The following is a 21,502-nucleotide window of genomic DNA, read 5'->3' as shown; positions in this document are numbered from 1 at the left end:
GATTCATCAGACGGTTTCACTTCGTAGAAACATCGTACTGTTAGAATTCATTCTCTCAACTGTAGGCGGGTACTTTTTTTCATTTAACTAATCGCTGCTATTTGGTCGTGACGTATGTAATGCACCAATAACGGGGCTCTCTGGTACATTTAGCTTTTTCCAAATCCCGTAGGAAGAAGGGCAATAACGTTTTTCCCCTTGATAAAATTCATCAAACATTCTCTTTGTTCCGGCTTTAAATCCTAGATATTGTGAACCATTACCAACACAGAATATATGACTCTTTACTGATTGGGTGGTGCCCAAACTCGCACTTCCGATGTTTTTGCAAACCGTCTAGTGGATTCCAATTCCAGACCTAGTCGCTGGAGAGAAATTAAATTGAGTGGAGGCACTAGATGTGATCTCCAGTGTGAACTTTAAATGCCCCAAAAATGTCCTGCATACCCATTGGAGGTCATGCCGATGTCACATGCAGCGAGCGTGCTTAGTGTTTACGGAAGTAGCCTAAACACTGAGCTTGTCTCCCAAAATATGGTCCAGTTCTTCCTAAAATGGACAGATTACACGTCCACGGTCAGTTTGTTTGTTTGAGTTAAAGACTCAAACTTGTAATTGGTTCACAGGCTCTTTATTTTTCGTTGACACTGGAGCCAGGACTGTCTGCTGTGCTCGGCCATTTCTTTGGCAATCATTTCAAAAACCGCCCAGTTCCAATAAGACCCCTCCAATTTGGTCTAAATACAGCCATCCCCCCAAATATTTCCATTGACTAGACTCCGAGTCTGACGTGTAGGTGGGATGAATGTGACCTGGCCCTTCAGACTGAAGTCACATGTCAAAAGATCAGATATGTTTGATATAGATTTGATAGATATGTACTGGTTTTAGGAGCACATAACCAAGTGGCCTGGGTCACATTTGAAAAAATCGTACATGTGTCATTCAGACTGTCATTAACAGATCAGATCAGGTCACACAGAGGTGACCTGCAGTCTGAACGTAGCTTTAGTCCACTTCTTTATACAATTTTTGGTCCCAAACCCCATTTAAGAAACCACTGCTGTTTGTGGATTTATTTTTGGGGGATATTTCTTATAAAAATCAAATTAATCTGAATATTTTATGTTAAGTAAACGTCTTTTGTCAATGAATTCCAGATAAAAACAGAGCGAGTCTTTCCTGTGCCGCCTTCTCACTTGAGGAAGAGTAACTCCCTCCTTAATTAAAACTCCGCATCAAAACAAGTGTATGAGCTGTGACGAGCTTCGCACTGACACCAGCCATAATATTAGTGTTTTTATTCACTGTTGTGTCTCTGTTTGGAGTCAGTGCTTTAAAGTTCTCGTCACGCCACTATCCACAAACAGATCTGCTCCTTTTGCCATTGAAATGTCTCAAGAGCCTCGATTTTAAAACTGAAATGTGAGACCGCAAGTCTGCAGTATGATGAAGGGATTTGCCTCTAAAGGTGCGCTAATTTGATTCCGCCTGCTTGTCTCTATGGAAATGTTTTTGCTTTGTCTGGAATGTTCCAAAGTATGGCATTAAACGTCTTGACAGAATCCATCAGACTCTCAAAAGCCTGATTGAGCATAAACCGCGTATCATTCATTCATTTGTTTTTCAGTATAAAACCAAAAATAAGAAAACAAAAAAACAACTATTTTCTTCATTATTTGTCTCCAAAACCAAAATGAAAAATGGATAACGTTTTTGTCAGTTTTCGATTCTGTGTGAAAGAATAATGGAGAAAAAAAATAAAAAACTGATAATGGCCATTTCCCTTTGTCGTGACTTAAACTGTGATTTTGGACTTCAGCACCGTTTACGGACTGAACCAGGTCCAACCAGACCGGGACCAGACCAGGACCAGGACTGAGACCAGGCCTGAGACCGAGACCAGACCAGGACTGAGACCAGGCCTGAGACGGAGACCAGACCAGAACTGAGTCCAGGACTGAGTCTGGGAACAGGACCAGGACTGAGACCAGGACTGAGGCCGGGAACAGACCAGGATCAAGCCGGAACTGAGACCAAGACCAGACAGGGACTGTGACGAGGACCGAGACTGGGACCAGACCGGGACCAGGCCATGATTGAGACCGGGACTGTGACCGGGACTAGACCAGGACTGAGACCAGGACTGAGACCGGGAATAGGACCAGGACTGAGACCGGGACTGAGATCGAGACCAGACCACAACTAGGACTAAGATCGGGCCTGAGAGCCAGACTAGACCAGAACTGAGACCGGGACTGCGATCGGGACCTGACTGGGACTGAGACCAGGACTGAGACCGGGACCACAGCAGGACCAGGCCGTGATTGTGACCGGGACTGAGACTGGGACCAGACAGGGACTGAGATGAGGACTGAGGCCGGGACTAGACCAGAACCAGGCCGTGATTGAGACTGGGATTGAAACCAGGACCAGACCAGAACTAAGACCAAGACTGAGACCGGGACCAGACCGGGACTGAGACCAGGACTGAGGCTGGGACCAGACCAGGTTTAAGTCTTGTTTTAAGTCCTGGTTCAGTCTGTATGGGGCACAAAAGTCACGGAAACAGGAAATAACCGTTATCCGTTTTTTTTTTTTGTTTTTTTTATTCACTTAAACACAAAATAAAAAACTTAAATTAAAAAAACAAAAACAAAAATCATTATCTGTTTTTTTCATTTTGGTTTTGGAGACACATAATGAAAATAGCTGTTTTATTCATTTTCTTATTTTTGGTTTTATATTGAAAAACGAATGAATGATTGATACATGGAGTCCCAGGAGTTTAAAGTGATTCACATTTTTTCCGAACTGAAAACAGAGCAAAGGAAAAACAGATCTGGAATACGGCTTAAAGTAAATTCACAGGTGGAAGAGAGAAAAGTGGAATTGATGTTTGTTCAAATGGAGAGAGATGGGAAGGAGCTAATGTAATGCTATGGTCTGTCTCTCCCTCTCTCTCTGCAAGAAAGAGAACTCTACTCCTCGTTTTTCCTACTCCACTGTAAGAAAAGGATTGATGAAACCTCATTCAGAATATCAATGTGAATATTTTAGACTCGCAGTGCTTTTTAGATATAGACACACCCCATAAATAAACTAAAATGGGACTGAACCAGACCTAAACCATCGAATACCTGGTGTTTCATGAACTGTGGATTTTACTTTTGAATGTGTCGTATAAATAACATAACTTATAGGGGAATTACTTCTCCTCTCTCTGTCTGAGAGTCTTAGAACAAATGGAAAATACTTAAAAGAGCTTGTACCTGATTTGATTCCATATATTTGAGCAAAATGTGCCTTGCCCCAGAGCAGATATATTGTATAAGCAGCTCTTGAGGTCAAAATAAGTCTGCTGTGTACAGTCTGCATCTAATTATAGTGTTTTTATATAATCAGGAAGTGCGTAGTTAGCATGCTATTTGTTGTTAGATTTACCATCATAGCATAAAAACAAGTGAATACCATATTTTTTGGACTATAAGGCACAATATCAATAATGTTGAATTCTCTCGTCTATTTTCTTATATAAGGTGCACCAGATTATAAGGTGCATTAAGCAAAACAAACAGACGACACTTGAGACTGATCACTTAGCCCAGACTTCCATGATCCATCAGCACATCGTGGTGTAATTCACCTGGTGTTGCCTCCATGTCTCAGTGAATGTGTGTTATGAATTTGAATGTGGGTGGATAATTAAGTCATAAGATAAGTTTTTTTGTTTTTGTTTTTTTTTTCCTATGAGGGGGACTCAAATATACAATGAGCAATAATCATAGATGGTAGACAGTATATGAGTGGACATAAATGCCAGGAGGTTCTTCCGGCTCCTTCTGACTTACATTAGGATCTTGTTGCCCCTCTCTCTGTATCTGCTGCTGTGAGCCTCATCATTTTGGTTTTAAAATGTTCGTATTATCACGCCCTACATGATCCTGATTTTTTTTTTTTTTTTTGATATTTTGTCCATCAAAAAAACATCCTATTCATAACATTAAGCCTTGCTCCAGATTCGCTCCTGTATTCGTGAGCATTGCAAGCCTCATTTGAGCAGCGCTGAACACAGTGGGTGACGTCACACTCGCTTAGTCCACTTGTTTTATACAGTCTATGGTCATAATGTGTTTAATGCAGCTTTACGCACATTTGTTTACATTTTACAGAAACGAAAGTTAAAACCACATGACTAATTTGCATAAACTATAAGTGCTGAAAAAAACAGCTCACTCCTTGTGCACTGATGTGGTCAGCTTCTTTCGGACTTACTCTGTGAGGCTCCTGACTATGGTAGTTGTAATGCTCCGACAATCCATCAAGCGGTGCGGCTTCGTAGTTTACCAAAGTCGTACTAAAACATTTTGCCAGATTTTTGAGCGCTATGTACCACATAAAATCAGTTCAAGGTCAGTAAACATAACTCGACTTAATACATAAGGCGCACTGACGATTTTTGAGAAAATGAAAGGATTTTAAGTGCGCCTTATAGTCCGAAAAATGTAATTAGGATGCTCAGAATGTATAAGGTACTGTAAGTGAGGAATAACTTTGGATCACTGCAAACTGTTCCCAATGAACTAATTCTGTTTTTCTAATTTTTAAGACAGCAAAAATCAGGTACAGCATATTTAATATTCAAAATAAATCAACAAAATATTCTGTATGTATCCAAACAAAAGTAGGATATGACTTTTTTGCAGTGCACTGTCCCTGCCGCTCGCCCCTGTCGCTCCTGTCTTCACTCTGCCCTCAATTACAGCTTTAAATGGGTTTGAAAATGTGAGCGGAGCCTGGCCCCACAGATTAGCTTCCTCTTTGTCCCGCTCCAAACAAATCCAGCTAAACTCCAGCTAAACTCTGCTAATGCGCCCATACTACCCCCTAATATAAGGGCCTCATCACATCAGGCCGCCACAATGTGTTTAAACGGGCCTCATTTAGTCCAGAGCTGACCCACATCAAGGCTGCCGGGTCAAGAGCACGACTCCGCTCTCGTTTCTTAAAAGCCTTGTAGCAATTTTTCCCACTTTAGCAAAATATGTCTCGCCCCAGTGCAGAAATATTGTATAAGCAGCTTCCGAGGTCGAGTGTCTGAATGTAATTATTTATCGAAGTGTTTTATTGTGCCATAATCAGGAAGTACGCGTTAACATGCCAGTTTTTGTTAGCTTTACTGTCACGGCAAAACTGGTCTCCGAGAGTTGTGAAAAGTGCTCAAAAACTCATCTTTGTGAATAATTAAGACAGTTAGAATTCAGTTATTGGTCCAAAGATATTCCTCACTTGTCTTATCACGTTGATGAGAGCTTTTCACTGCCGCTGTGTCTTTGGGCAACACACTTAACCCACCTCGTCCCCAGTGTCTGAGTGTGTGTGTGAATGGGTGAGTGCTTCCTCAATCTAAACTGCATTTGAGTGCCTTGAAGTTGGAAAATATTGCTGTATGAAAACGTGACCATTTACAATCAACAACAACTAGCATGCTAACAGCACGTTTCCTGGTTCTCAGACAATAAAACACTTTCTTATTTGAGGTGGAGAGGACACAGCAGACTTATTTTGACGTCAAGAGCTGCTCATACAATCTGTCTATACTGGGACAGGAGACATAAAGCTCAAATGTTTGAAAAGAAATGAAAGAAAGTACAGGACCTTTAACTGTCTTTTTTGCAGTGTTCCTCGTCTCTTTGTCTCTCTCTTCTCCTTTCTCTCTCGCTCTCTCTCTTTCTGTCTGTCTCTCTCTTCACATTCTCTCGCACTTTCTCTCTCTATCCCCTCTTTTTCTCTCTGTCTGTCTCTCTGTGTCTCTTTTCTCATATTCTCCCCCTTTCTCTCTCTCTCTCTCTCTCTCTCTCTCTCTTCTCACATTCTCTCTCTTTCTTTCTCTATCCCTCTCTTTTCCTCTCTGTCTTTGTCTTTCTCTCTGTCTCTTGCTCTCCTCACATTATCTGTCTCTTTCTTTCTCTCTATCTCTCTGTCTGTGTGTGTCTCTCTCTCCCTCTCGGTGTCCCGCTCTCTGTGTCTCTCTCTCTCTGTCCTCACATTCTCCCTCTCTCTATCGCTGTTACTCTCTCTGTCCTTCCCTCTCCTCACATTCTCTCTCTCTTTCTTTCTCCCTTTCTCTGTCACTCTCCCTCCTCACCTTCTCCCTCTCTCTCTCTCCTTCTCTCTCCTCACATTCTCTTTTTTCTTTCTCTCTCTGTATCTCTTTCTTTCCTCACATTCTCCCTCTCTCTATCGCTGTCACTCTCTGTCCTTCTCTCCTCACATTATCTCTCTTTCTTTCTCTCTCCCTCTCTGTTTGTCTCTCTCCTCTCTCCCTCATTTCCTTCTTTTTCTTTTCTCTGTCTCTCTTTCTCTTCTCCTCACATTCTCTCTTTTTCTGTCTCTGTGTCTCTGTCTTTCCTCACATTCTCTATCTCTCTATTGCTGTCTTTCTCTCCTCACTTCTCTGTATTTCTCCCTCTTTCTCTCTCTGTCTCTCTCTATCTGTATCTCCTTCTTTCACATTCTCCCTCTCTCTATCGCTGTCACTCTCTTCCTTTCTCTCTCCTCACATGCTCTCCCTTTCTATCTCTCTCCCTTCCCCTTTATTTCACTCCCTCTCTCTCTGTCTCTTCCCCCCTCTCTTCCCCCTTTCTCTCTCTTTCTCTCCCTCTCTCTGTTCTCTATCCCCCTCTCCTTCCCTCTCCCCCCTCTCTCCTCACATTCTCTCTCTTTCTCTCTTTCCTTATCCTTCCCTCTCCCTCTCTCCTCACATTCTCTCTCTTTCTCTCTGTTCACTTATCCTTCCCTCTCCCGCCTCTCTCCTCACATTCTTTCGCTCTATTCACCTCTCCTTCCCTCTCCCCCCTCTCTCCTCACATTCTCTCTCTATCTCTCTCTCTCTCTGTTCACCTCTCCTTCCCTCTCTCCTCACATTTCTCTCTCTCTCTCTCTGTTCTCTGCCTCCTGTCCTCTCCTCCCTCTCCTCTCTCCCTCTCTCCTGACGTTGGCACAGATTTTGGGCAAATGCAGGGGTGGCATTTGGCGTCTGCACTGAACCTTTTATAATTAGGTTACAGGCCTGGAGCTGGAGGTTATTGTCCAAACTGGAGCGTTTCTGTGTCCGTTTTATTCACTCCCTCATTTCTCTATAAAGTGCCCATTATCCCAAATTATCCCAAACAAAAATGAGCTCTGTACTCTCCGGGTTCAGATCTTTTGTTGTCATGGAGATGTTTGGATTGTAACGTTGAAGTTCTCTTGGCGATAACTTTGAACAGAGTTTTTTTTTGTGTTAAACATTTGTCAATAAAACAAAACACAACTCCAGGTCTGTTTGTGATGAGGGATCAACATTATAACAGAGATGAACATTGAGTTTGATCCTGGTTCAGTTCTGACGTAGACTTGGGCCCTGTCCACACTAGAAAGTATTCGAGTCATTTTCGTTGTGGATGCAGTGTTTGTCCACACTAATCCGACTGAAAATGGCTCCAAAGACGGAACGATCTGGTGCCGCCAGCTCCCACGAATTCATCTGAGTATGGATCTGATCTGGCACTGTGTGGACGCCTGAAAACACTGATACGCTGATGTAGGTCTATGCACCGCGAAGTAAATCACCGCCAAAACACTAAGAGGCTAGAATATATGTCCATTCATATATACGGTCTATGCATATGACCTGCAGATGTATAATCTCTGAAAAGTTTAACACGAACCATCTCCAACGTGACAGAAGCACAGAACAGACTCACCATTAGCAGAACACCCCTCTGTCACAGAAAGAACACATATAATCCACTGAGTCGTGTCCTTTAGTCCAACAGAAGCTAAACCGCATCAGCACACAATAGTGAGCTGTTTCTTGAGTTTTGTTTCTGTAAAACGTAAACAAATATGCTCAAAGTTGTGATCATAGAGAAGGCTTGTGGACACAGAAACGACGTGTCTGGACGCAGATCGTTTGCGATATGGTGACACAGTGATACGTGGATTCGTTTCAGTGTAAACATAGTCTTGCTCCTGATCTAGACCAGTTTTAGGGCACTTTCATACCGTTGGTTTGATTATTTGGTCCACAATATGGTCATTCCTTTCCTCCCATGATGCATTTTGAATAGTTAATTTGGATTTACTGTTTATGGTTTGGACCTGAGTTTGCATTCTCACCAGAAGAACTGCACCAGAGTTTGGCATTTGGTGCAGACCGACACCATTTCTTTTTTGAGGTCTCGGTCCACTTGATTTAGTTTGAATCCGAGTGCGATTGAAGCTTTCACACCAACAAAAACGAACCAAACTAAGAGCTTCAGGTTCAAAATGGAGCGTTTGCTGTGAAAGCATCCATAAACCTGTTCTAATCCAGGTTTAGTTTAATCCTAAAGTGTTGCAAAGTGTTTACATTTTGATCTGCTGTAAGAAGTAAGAAACAGCATTTTTAAAGGAACTGTAAGATTTTGACTTTAAACTTAATGAACTTGATCTCTCCATTTCCCCAGATATGAGGTAGAAATATTCAAATCAAATATAGCTACTACTAATGATAACAAGTGTAAATCTGATTTAAAAAACAAAATTTGTACCTGATGGCCAAGTTGTTGGTGTTATAATTTGGTGTTTAGGTTCTCAAGACAATTGTCCCATCAGAAAACAGAATGAGCCTCACATGAGTCTCTATTTTGGGTTGCGAGTTTCAAAACCGAATCCGGAAAGTGGTTTAAACCTAAAAGGACTCACTCGGATCTGAATGGTCACTACCTAAACCCCAGAACCTGCAGCTCCGTGAGTGAATTCTGGACATTCTGAGCTTTCACATGAGACCTGTCCATATACTGAGAAAAAGAAACAGTTGTATGCGTCGTCTACCTGCAGGTTAAGGCACTACAGACTACAGCAGAATACAGTTACAGTTTAAATGTCTTCATAATTTTACTTTAGGAAATACGCGGCTGCATCTTTAAGTCTTCCTATAATCCCTTACCTGGCAGTCCATGGGGAGCAGAGGTTTTCGTTCCACCTTTATAACTGCATACATGTAGATTTTAATGAGCGCTCGGAGACTGCCTTAATCAGTCCCATAATGAGTCCTGGGTTTCAAACTTAAGCACTTTCTAAAAATACTCGCGCTCAGGCTTGTTGCTGGTAGATCTGCTCTCATTTCTTTTCCGTTTTCCTGAAAGCCGTAAGTCGCGCTTGTAAAGCTGTTGTGTAGTTAAGTGTCTCTCTCTCCCAGCGTCAATATTACCCCCCTCCACACACACACACACACACACACTCACCCATGCACACACACCACACACACCACACACGTACACCCGTCCCGTTCTCCATAATGGGTTTTCCTTTCACTGCCCTTTGCATTTTCCAAATAGATTTCCTCGCCGTCTCCCTCCTGCTGAGAGAGAAACATGATTTTTAGATAATACAAGTGTCATTTTCAGACAAAGCAGAAGTACATCAAGGTGAAGAGTTGCTAATCTCAAAGTCATGTTTTTGAATAGCAATGATTAGTGTTAGGAATAAGTTCTTTTGTAGAATTTAAATATGTCAAAATTTCAATTCATTCCAATCACTCATTTGTCCCTCAAGTGTGAAAACGGCTTTAGAAAATGACTGTATCGTTCAGAAACAAATAACTTTATTTACCTCAGATTAAATTAGTTTAGTAATAAATAAAAACAAATTCATATGTTTAGCACTTGGAATTGGATTTTACACTTCACTTCTTTTATAAAGGAGCATTTTATGGAGCTAAATTATTCCCTGATTGTGGGAAAGATGGACTGGCGTGGGCAGAGTTGTGTTTTAGTTTTAGTTTTTCCTCGAGTGATGCAGAAAAAGGAGCCACTGTCTGTGTGAATGTTCATGTATGTTTACACGACTCTGTCAACACAGAACGTCACGAAGAATACTTTATGCTGATTGGTCGAAGTTATAACTACAGACTGTATAAAAAAGTGGACTAAGGGAGTTTGACGTCATCCATAGTGTTCAGCTCCAGTCAAATGAAGCTCATGAGTCTAGCAGTTACAGGAGCGACTTTTAGAGCAAATTCCATATTAGGAATAAGAATTGATTTAATGACAAAATAGTGAAATAAGAACACCATGATTATGTGGCTCAAAAAAAGATTTTTTGTAACAGGAAAAATCTGATATTTGGGGAAAATGATCATATGAGGTAGTAATATACAATTCTGACTTTTTTTTTTTTTTGAGAGAGACCTTCACATGCAATGCATTCTGGGATGTTGCAGATTTGCAACATTGGCCCGGTGTGGTAAATTAACACTGAAGACTTAATTTGTATACTACTTTTCATTACAATGAAAACAAAAAGCAGAGTGTAACAGTGTTTTACAGTGGCAGAACAACAATCAAAACAACTTAGTATAGATCACTTTTTCATGTGGTTCTCCAAGAAACAATTTTTATCCTTTGTAAAGCTCAAAAGTACTTTGCACTTCTAGCAGGCCGTCTGTGTGTAGCCATTCTTGCACAGTCTGCATCGTTCACGTTTATCAACATGGATGGGAAAAAGGCTCCTGAGTAAAAAAAGCTCATAAAATATGGATGTGGAGTAAGTGGGTAACTGGAATTTAGCTGTTGCAAATCTGCAACCTCTGCCTGGAGAGGGTTAAAATGAACAATGTAAAGTCAACTGGAGTCAATAGACCAGAAGCGCCCCCATGAACACTTCCTATTAGGAATGTGGCAGAACATTGAGTGCGTATACATGCACATCAATAACCAGGTTATGATCGGGTTTTTTGAGTATCCCGGTTTCTTCATGGTGCATGTATAAGCAGTAACCTGGTTTCAGTATCCCGGTTATGGCAGTATCCCGGTTATTAGAAACCGGGTTACTGTAGCTGGTTTATTCCGATAGTAACCGGGTTACTTGTGGCATGTATACGGAGTACCCCGGTTACTGCAACATAAAGTTGAGTGTGCATGCGTCCAAAAGACACTTTCCAGTCTTTTCACCACAACAGTAGTGACATAAATAAATTGACCAACATAAATAAAGTGACCAAACGACTGAAATGACTGTAAAATTAAGAGCTGCGCTAAACCTGCACATGTACAATCTGCACTCGTACGACCTGCACTCGTGTGATCGCTGAAAAGCTAAAACATGAACTATCTCCTGTACGATATACACACAGAACACACTTACCCCCATTAGCACCTCTTCTGTCACAGAAATAACACACATAATCCACAGAGTCGCGTCATTTAGTCCAAAAGAAACTGATCACATCAGCGGCACAAGGAGCGAGTTGTTTTTATAGCCGCTTACAGTTTATGCTAATTAGCCAAACGGTCTTAAGTTTCGTTTCTGTAAAACGTAAACAAATGTGATCACAGCTGAATGATCTGATCAAACGGGCTGATGTGTCTATAGTGTTTATGGTTTATATGTTGTAAAGTTGAGTTTATTTATGCAGAAGATTTTAATGAAGAATCTGCACAGTGGATTGTGGGAGATCTCGTAGCTCCTTAGCTTCTTATGCTAAAGGAGCTCACGGTTTGTATTTTTCCTGGTTTATGAAATTGATTTAAGTTAATTTTTGCACCTGCGCATTTGTAAGATTATGTCAAGAAACCGGGACACTCCATTTGATCATGTACACGTGGATATGAGTATCCAGGTTTCTCAGTGCTCATGTAAACACTGTAACCAGAATACTGACATAACCCGGATATGGCTAATAACCGGATTATTGACGTGCATGTATACACACTCATTGTTTCCCAAAGACTGGGAACCTCAGGTGGATTGGGTTGCAAGAGATTTCTTTTTGGATCACCTTGTCACGATCTGCATGTAGCTCTGCAATATCCAGTTGAATACATGGATCTGTGATCTTATATCATTCTGGATAAGCATTTCATCAGAATATCAAGTCCTCAGTAGGGCCAATATTTCACTGCTTTTTCCTTTCACTACTACATATGTGTGTCAAAGCACAGAAACAGACTGAAAGCTGCTCATGATGTGTTGCTGTGCTCTCCTCCTGCACCAGGACTGGAACATGCTACAAAAACACAGACAGGCCCACCTATCTCATTAGAAATATTGGAATGTTAAGACATGTTTTGGTTAATTTCTAATCTTTTTGTAATAATTTTATTTACAATTTTGTTTAGTTTTTCATTGTTTAGAACTTGATTAATACTAATTGTTCAGAGAGACACGATCACTCAGTCATCAATAAAATATCCTTATTAATGTTCAATAATGCTCAAATCCATATTTATTTTATGATTAACAAATAATGTCTATTGACTTGGGTCGCAAAGGTTTGTGACTTTTAAAATATGGGTCCCCAGAAAATAAGTTTGGGAAACACTGGGCTGATGGGTTAGCTATTTCCATTTATATTCAGTCTACGGTCACAACAACGGAACGAGACGAGAGATCAAACTTTTGTTTAAACAACTTGAAGGAAAAACACAGCCGTCTTTCCCATCCACAAATGCCCAGCGCACCTCTGCATGTATAGTATTTCTGCGAAAAACAGGCCCTAGTATGTCCACTGGGTACAGCATGTTTGTTTGGGTTAAATCAGGCTCTTCACCTTTGCCTTTAAAGTGAATCGTCGTTGGGATTTGGACATCGTAATTGTGTGGTTGTTGGATCCTAACAGCAGAAAACAGTTCGAGAAATGTGTTTGCGAACTCCATAAATGCAAAAGGGAATCAGATGTGTGTGACTGCAAACCTCTGTTCAAACTGTTTCCCTTCCCAACAGAATTGATACACAATAAAGACAAAAAAGGAAACCTTTGACTGCCTAAATCATCCCAAGTTTGCAGCGAACATTTTGTATGTGGAGCACCAACAAAGCAGGATCCTGTTTGTTAAGTGAGAGGTGCAGAAGACAAACAGGCTGAGCTCGAACTTTCTTGTTCTTGTGGCTTTACAGCAACATTAAGTCTTGGTCTCTTTGCAGTGGAAGATGTTTCTTGGTGAACAGCTGGTGTCTTCGCTTTGGCATTGACTTTTTAAATTCATAACCAAGGTTGAGCGAGGGATCGGGGTTTTACTTTGATGGTGCTCCACACACAAAATGTTCGCTGCAAACTCGGGATAATTTAGGCAGTCAAAGGTTTCCTTTTTCGTCCTTCCCATGGATCAATCCTGCCCATCGCATTTGCCTTTCACTATTTTTCAATTCCGTTGGGAAGGGAAACAGTTTGAATTGAGGTTTGCAGTCACACACATCTGATTCCCTTTTGCATTTATAGAGTTCGCAAATAAATTTCTTGAGCCGTTTTCCGCTGTTGGGATCCAACAACCACACAATTATGATGTCTGAATCCCAAAACTAAAATATGACAATATCAGAATCAGAAACAAAAGTGATATGGTTCAAAAGACTTGAAAAGATCAGCTTTGTCAATAGACGCACCCCACTGGGAAAACAAACATGAAGGTTTGATGCTCACTTTTTTGGAAAATCCCTCCCAGTATGTATTGCACAATGACCGGAAGTCCAAGATTCTTGATGCGTGTATTGAATACCGCACCCTTCGCCTCTATAGTGACCAGAAGTGCATTTTGTGCCAAGCTGTGGAGCTGCAGGTCAAGATATTAACCATGACACCAGACATTTGCCTTTTGACATTTGAACAGCACATTCTCTCACAGAACTGCTTTGTCGTCCATTTCAATTATAAACTGTGGCTTTTTATAACGTCCTGACACGAAAACGAAATCCTCTGTGGAGTCATTTGGATCAAAGGTGGAGCTCTTTTAAAGGGACGGGAGAGGGGGGGACGGGGGGAGAGGCTGCTGACTGTGATAGCCATGTTTTGGATTGGTCTCACACTGCGCACGTCCCCTCCTCAGTGCTACAAAATCCACCCTTTGAAATAAAGAATGACACTTTAATTTGGTTGGATGTTTGAACAAAAGGTTTTTAGAGTCATATCTTCTATTTTTGCTTCAACCTCATTAACGCTGCATCCATATTCATCCCTGTGACCTTTTCTGTAGAAATGGTTGACCTTTGTCTTATCTGCTCCACTTCTGCAAAAGAAATCACGAACTTAATTTACTCCAGTTGAGAATATTATTGTGTTTTTAGCAGTCTGGGTTTGGACTGGACCTGATTTCTTATCATGTAGCAAAGTAAAATTCTAAAATGTTAGAATAGATATAGGACAGATAGATGTTTTATTGTCCACGAACTAGGAAGTAAGGCTGCTTATATGGCTGTTAGCATGCTAGTTGTTGTTAGTGTTACTGTGACATGCCACCCTCCATGCCGGCCTTGCGGAAATAAAAACCTGGATGTCCTTTAACTTTCTCCAGCTAAATGAAAATAAGACTGAAGTTATTCTATTTGGATCTTACGCTGACACCTTCACATCTGACCTTGGGCCTCTTGCCACAAATTTGTACAGTTTTGCAAACAACCTTGGTGTTTTTATGGATTCTCTTTTAACTTTGAGAAATAAATTTCAAATATCGTTAAAACTAGCTTTTTTCAGCTAAGACAAATTGCCAAATTAAAACCAATCCTAACACGCAATAACTTTGTGTTACGAACCAGTGCTAGAGACAAAGGAAAGTAACACAAACAAGATGTGATGTAAGGTAAATGTAAGTAAGTATAATAATAAGAATAATAAAAAGCTGTTTTACATATGATAAATCAAAATTTCCAAATACAATTAAACAATACCTCTGTTGGGTTAAATAACTCAAAGAAAATCAACAATCATACACGCTTTTATAACAAATAGCCTGGACTACTGCAACGCACTATATTCAGGCCTCCCACAGTTCTCCCTAAATAGGTTACAGTTAGTCCAAAATGCTGCTGCCAGACTGCTTACCGGGTCCAAAAAGAGAGATCATATTACACCCATCCTACACCCATCTCCACTGGTTACCTGTTAAATACAGAATTGATTTTAAAATTGTATTAACTGTTTTTAAATCACTTACCTCACTGGCGCCACAGTACATCACTGACCTTTTAACCCCCCACACAGCCCCAGGTCTCTCAGGTCAAACTCTCTCAACCTCCTGTCCTTCCCACCATCCCGCCTCAAAACCAGAGGAGGCCAAGCTTTCACTGTTGTGGCCCCCAAGCGTTGGAATGTCCTTCCTCCTCACCTGAGATCTTGCTCCTCCCTACCTCACTTTCAAACCCTCCTAAAAACATTTTTTTTTTAAGATGGCGTTCAACAGCCCATGAGCTCTATACTTTAGACTAGTGATGGGCGAATGGAGCCTCGTGAAGCGTTGACACCTCAGTCGCAATATTGTCTCAAATGGTTCAACATGTCTGAGGCCTTGGAGAAACACTGACCTCTAGTGGACAAATTTAAAAATAAGACAATACTTGTGTGCAGAGCGACACCGTACCTAACAACAACAATAATAATGATTATTTAAAATAATATGTAAAAAGCAACATAAATAGCTGCTGTAAATAAGAAAATAGGTGTTACCTTGTTAGGTGGAATTAGATCAAAGTGATCCCAAACCATGGATCGCTTTTTTCCACTTGTAGATGCCATCGAAAATGAAACTAATGCCAAAAGTCGCGAAAATAACACTAACGTCACACAATACTCCTCACTACCCAACATTTATAAGAAATATTGGTGCATCTTTTATACTGTAGCAGATTAGCTCTTGTCAAACCACAGAAGTGCACTGATACTCTGAAGCACTCTGAACCAATCACAGCGCGGAACATTCGCTGAGCCAATGAAACGCTTCGATACACTGAAGCGACTGACACGCAGAGCGAAGCAGTAGGGGGAGGGACCGACAGTTCAGACACTTTGGTCACGTGAGCGGCTGCTGTGAGACGAGCTCCGAGGCAGTGCTTCAGAGCAGTTTATTTCAGAAAGAACGAGACGTGCTCCAGAGCTTCGTCTCATTTAACCATCACTACTTTAGACTATTATCTTTGTGTATCAAGTAACTCTATATGTAATATTTTATGCATTCAATGTTTGTTTTATTGCTTCACTATGTTGTGTTTCATACTGTAAAGCAGTTTGATGCAACTTGTTATGGTTGTTTTGAAATGTGCTATATACATAAAATAACTTGACTTGACATGATGGTCCTGCACATTTTATGTCAGCTTTAAACTGAATTAGTAAAGATTAGTTGAGTAGACTATAAATTTGACTTTTATTCCCTCTGTTAATCCTTATTATTAATGAATATAGTTATAATTACACAATGCACCTTTAAATAGGCTTGCAGGCTCCTAACAACTTGCTGAATATCCATCACTCCACACTCTTCGCCCTCACCTACAGGCCAAACAACAAAATGTAATAGTGTTGACTTTATTGGAAACCACTTGGTCACCTCTTGTGTCGTAAAGGGCTCTATAAAAACAAGATTGACTGACAGATTTAAATAGTAAACAGGTTTACAGTGCATGGGTTGTATTTCTGTGACGCTAGCACACATTTGCATACCGGTGTTGTCTTGCTCTGAGCTGCAGGGGGAGACAAAGATCCTGAAGCTGAAGAACCTGCGCCCTCAGGACTACGCCAACTACAGCTGCATCGCCTCCGTGCGCAACGTCTGCGGCATCCCAGACCGGAGCGTTATCTTCAGACTCACCAACAAGACAGGTACGAACACACGTATCCATGGAAACCACCAAACTATGACCAAACTCTTAATAGAGATAAATTAGTTTTGCAGCAATGCGGTTTTATTGTCAAAAAAATGTGGTCCGTCTCTAAATATAAAGTGTTTTATGGTGATGAGCTGTTAGCATGCTAGTTGTTGTTAGCTGTGGTGTGATGGCAAACCCCACTCTGGCCTCCTGAAAGTTCCGGAGTAATGAAAGTAGATATATTTGCAGCTTTGTGGTTAGATAAAATGGGTGTGTCCTAGCTCCATGGACTCTGTAATATCCAGTAGTTGGTGACATTACACATAACTGCCCTGATTACAGCCGGGTGTTTCTCATTACAAACAGAGATCAACCGATATGGGTTTTTACACGGATGATACCGATTTCTTAGAATACAGAGAAGACTACGGCTGATATTTTTGGGCCAATATGTACGACAAACTTTGATGAGTTTGCTAAAATTGTGTATCGTATTTTTCAGACTATAAGGAGCACCGGATTATAAGGCACAATATCAGTAATGCTGAATTCTGTCGTCTATTTTCATTCATAAGGTGCACCAGATTGTAAGGTGCAAAACAAACGGACACTTGAGACTGATCCTTAGCCCAGGCATTTGCGATTCATTGGCAGATCGTGGCCTCTCCGTGAGGCTCGTGACTACAGTAGCCATAATGCTCCGACAAATCCATCACGCTCTGTGGCCTCGTAGTTTACTAAAGTTGTACTAAAACATTTTGACAGATTTTTGAGCGCACTGTACCACATAAAATTGGTTCGAGGTCAGTAAGCACAACCAGAATGAATACATAAGGTGCACGGGATTAGAAAGCACACCGCTGATTTTTGAGAAAATGAAAGGACTGTAAGTGTGCGTCAAAAAATACAGTAATTTAAATGTACTACAAATTCACCCACAGGCCTTTTTTTTTATTATTTTACCACAAACTTTTAAAAGAGTTTGAGCAGTTACACTTTGTGCATTTATCTCTGTGTATTAAATGCTAAAATAAGCTTTGAGTGGATTTTTTTAGGATTTGCAAATCAACCAAAAACAAAATATCATGCTGAAGGCCAATAGTCGATGTGCTAAAAAGTCTTAATATTGGTTTTGCGATATATTGTATTATGTTACAAACACCAGACTTCAGAGGCAGAGTTTGAAGTGTGGATGCCTGTTAGACCAATCACACTGTTCCTTACACCCCCAGACCCCGCCCTCCTCCCCCTCTCACTCCCCCCTTTAGTCCTCCAGTTGAACAGCTCTATTTGAAATGTGGTTGTGGGCAGAGTTGAGGTGTTTAGTCCCACTTTAAACAATCCATCTCCTCTCTCTTCTCTGTAGCCTCTCCGTCCATTAAGCTGTTGGTGGAGGACCCGATCGTGGTGAACCCCGGGCAGACGGTGTCCCTGGTTTGCATCACCACAGGAGGAGAGCCCCCTCCCCTCCTCACCTGGGTCACTGCCAACGACTCCCTGCCCCAGAGGAGTCAGGTCAAAGGGGGCACGCTCACGCTCCCCGCCATCAGCTCCGAGGAGGCCGGGGTCTACAGCTGTGTGGCCAGCAACAACGTGGGCAACCCCGCCAAGAAGTCCACCACCATCGTCGTCAGATGTGAGTACACACCAAGCATCAAGTACTTCAGGGTACAAAGATGCCCACTCTATCCAGATCTGTATATAAACCAATGTGAACCTGTTAAGGTATGTAAACAGATGTGTGCGTAACGAGTAACTGTCACTGCATTTATACTTCTAAATCTAAGGCAGTGTTCTCTTTAACAACCACCAGAGGGCGATAAAAGTCAGTTTGAGAATTGACCAAAATGGACAAAATACAGCAAAAAATACATAAATATGGAGACGCCCACGGCAAGTTTTAGAGCACATCTGTTGGAAGAGAGCCACGAAAATGAGATGAGGGAGACATTTACTGGTTTTACAGCTGGTTCTAGTCACTATTTAAAAAAGTTTAGCTTCCATGTAACTCATGTATGGCTCCATTGTTAAGATTCCACACGTTCTGAAGAGGCAGACCAAATGGTGGACAGAACAATGCAGAAGACAGATAGATGCATCTAGACTGTAACCTAGACCTGTAACCTTCAGTGTGCTCTGTGTATTCACCAGCAGTGGTTCGACAGCTGAAGAACTTGAATCAAGGATCATTTGATTACTTTTTAAATTAAAAATATTATGCATTGTTATAAAAATGCTCTTGAGTACCTTTGCTTTGGTATTTCATGTTTTAGAACATCTATTATTTCTATCAGATGCACTCGGGGATTTTGTGTTAGCACCATCTATTGGCTAGCCTGATTCATCAGCCGGTTTCACTTCGTGGAAGCCCTCACAGCATTAGGATTCGTTCACTCGACAGGAGGCGGGTACTTTTTTATTTAACCAATCACTGCTATTTGGTTGTGATGTATGTAATTCTGTGCTAACGGGACTAACTGTTATATTAAGCTTTTGACATATCCCGTAGGAAGAAGGGCAATAATGTCTTTCCCCTTGACCCTTAATAAAATTCACCAAACTTTGTTCCAGCTTTAAATCCTCGATCTTGGGAATTGTTGCCAACACAGAATGTCTGTCTTCGTCTACATCCATCTCGACCAGTTTGTTTACTGTTGTGCTGTACCACAAAAGGGACCACAGACCGATGCTTGAGTTTGACGTCATGGCTTCACAGCTCTTCACTGATTGGCCGGTGTGCGGTCTACAACTTCCGGGGTTCTTGCAAACCGTCTAGTGGATTTCAATTCCTGACCTAGTTGCTGGAGAGAAATTAAATTGAGCAGAGGCAGAAGGTGGCGTCAGCCTGGCTATCTATTGTCAGCACTAAAATAAACAAAAGAGAGTCATTTAAGCAACATGATCAGCATGCTAATACAAGCACACGGTTGTAACAAATGCAGTTCATAATTTATGGACTTCTACCTGTGACAAAACAATCCAAGGAAAATGTTCTGACCTTATTAATAGAATTATAAGAAAACACCTGCATTTGAATTAAATTAAGGTTAAAAGGTTTTGTTTTTTGTGTAAATTTGGGTCAAACCTTTGCACAGAATTCTCCCTAGTGTAAGGTCATCAATATGTAAAAAATACAACTCTCTACTTTCTAGTTTTCAACATATTTTTCAACTTTTCTTCACTTATTGCTTCTTGGTTGGTGTAAAAGTATAATACATATTTTCAACAGGTATTATCCCACCAAATGAAGCCAGAATTAGAGAATCATCAAAACCTGTCATACGCACTTAAAACCACTGAACCATCTGCCTGTTGTCTGTTTGAAGGTTTTCTCTGCTCTAGTTTCTTCAAGTGGTGATTATCTGGTGAATAGACGAAGCTTCTTTCACCAAGACAACTGTTAATCACATAGTATTTTCTGTCCTTTTCATAACAGACAATGACTAACAGAACTTCACTGTTAATTCATCCTTTACCAGTCTTGACAACCAACTATATTCGAGTTCTTACTGTACAATTTTGGATTCAAATCAAAATGTTTTTGACTTGTTTCTAAGTTCAGTTCAAGAAAAATTACTGTATGCCAGAATTTAGAGAACTTTGCTTAAAATTTTTATAATGCATTATGCATATTTCTGATCTATGTTATAAAGTTGTAGCCAGACTGGCACCACCTAGTGCCTCCGCTCAATTTCATTTCTCTCCAGTGACTAAGTCAAGAATCGGAATACACTAGATGGTTTGCAAGAACCTCGGAAGTTGTAGACCTATCCCTTTTGTGATTCAGCACAACAGTAAACAAAGTGGTCGAGGTGGATGTAGACGAAGCCATACATTCTGTGTTGGCAACGATTCCCAAGATCGAGTATTTAAAGCCGGAACAAAGATGGTGAATTTTCTCAAAGGGAAAAACATTATTGCCCTTCTTCCTACGGGATTTGGCGCATTAGATATGTCACGACCAAATAGCAGTGATTGGTTATATAAAAAAAAGTACTCACCTACTGTTGAGTGAACGAATCCTAATGCTGCGAGGTCAAGCGGTTTCCACAAAGTGAAACCGGGTGATGAATCAGGCTAAAACATACCCAAAGTTGTATTTAGTTTCATTCACACATGTTTATCACGCAAATCCTGCATACCATACAAAGTAGCTGTTAACTTGAAAACTACCGCTTCATGACATCACAAGGTGGAACATTTTGAGATCTGAAGATTTAGACAGACTAATTACAGACTTACTATACCGATATCTGATGAAATCCTCCAATACTGCCAATATACCACACCTAATGTTAGGAATGTAAAAGATAAGTGAGGAATAAGTTTGAACCACTGAAAACCATTGACAAATTTTGCTGTTTTCACATTTTAAAAACAGTAAAAAGCCACCAAATAAAAAATACAAAACTGGAGTCCTACAAACAAAAACTTAAAATGATCCAAATTAAAATGAATATTGTAAGTTGTAACTTTTCCAGTTTTCTTCTGTTTGCTGAGAGAGGTGGGTTGAGGGAGTTTTTTGTTTGTTTGTTTAGTAATTTACTCATTTGTTTTTCAATTTTAAAATTGAAAAAGAAAAAAGAAAACAAACCGAAACCGCTCATTCTCACTCTGCTCATAACATTCTTGAGTGCAGTTTGTGTTGATTTTGCTTTAAAAACAGTAGTTCTGTTTGTTTACTGTGTCCTTCAAATCCACTGAAGAAAAACATATTTATCTCCAAAGAAAGTGTCTCTATCTGCTCCCATTGAACTCTGCCATCATTAAGAGTCTTACTTGCAAGTACCTGAGTGCTCATAAACCCTGTGTGTCCTTCACTATAAAGCAGAAGCCTTCATCTGGACACATTTCTTTCACATTTTAGTGCTAGTGTTGTCAATAGAGCTGTAATGGCATT

General features: G+C 40.7%; 1 protein-coding gene across 1 annotated transcript in view; it reads left to right on the top strand.

Annotated features, from left to right (window-relative positions):
* The window catches only part of LOC110168285 (MAM domain-containing glycosylphosphatidylinositol anchor protein 2), a 488,675-nt gene that overhangs the window by 125,303 nt on the left and 341,870 nt on the right, over positions 1 to 21,502 (top strand). Inside the window, 2 exon segments of the mRNA XM_055149295.1 lie at positions 16,477 to 16,615; positions 17,969 to 18,238. Of these exon segments, the coding sequence (XP_055005270.1) occupies positions 16,477 to 16,615; positions 17,969 to 18,238 (409 nt within the window).

Source organism: Boleophthalmus pectinirostris, unplaced genomic scaffold (genome assembly GCF_026225935.1).
Source record: "Boleophthalmus pectinirostris isolate CB_2022bp ecotype Guang Dong unplaced genomic scaffold, ASM2622593v1 HiC_scaffold_13, whole genome shotgun sequence".
Classification (NCBI taxonomy): domain Eukaryota; kingdom Metazoa; phylum Chordata; class Actinopteri; order Gobiiformes; family Gobiidae; genus Boleophthalmus; species Boleophthalmus pectinirostris.
This window is presented reverse-complemented; position numbering and strand designations above follow the sequence as displayed.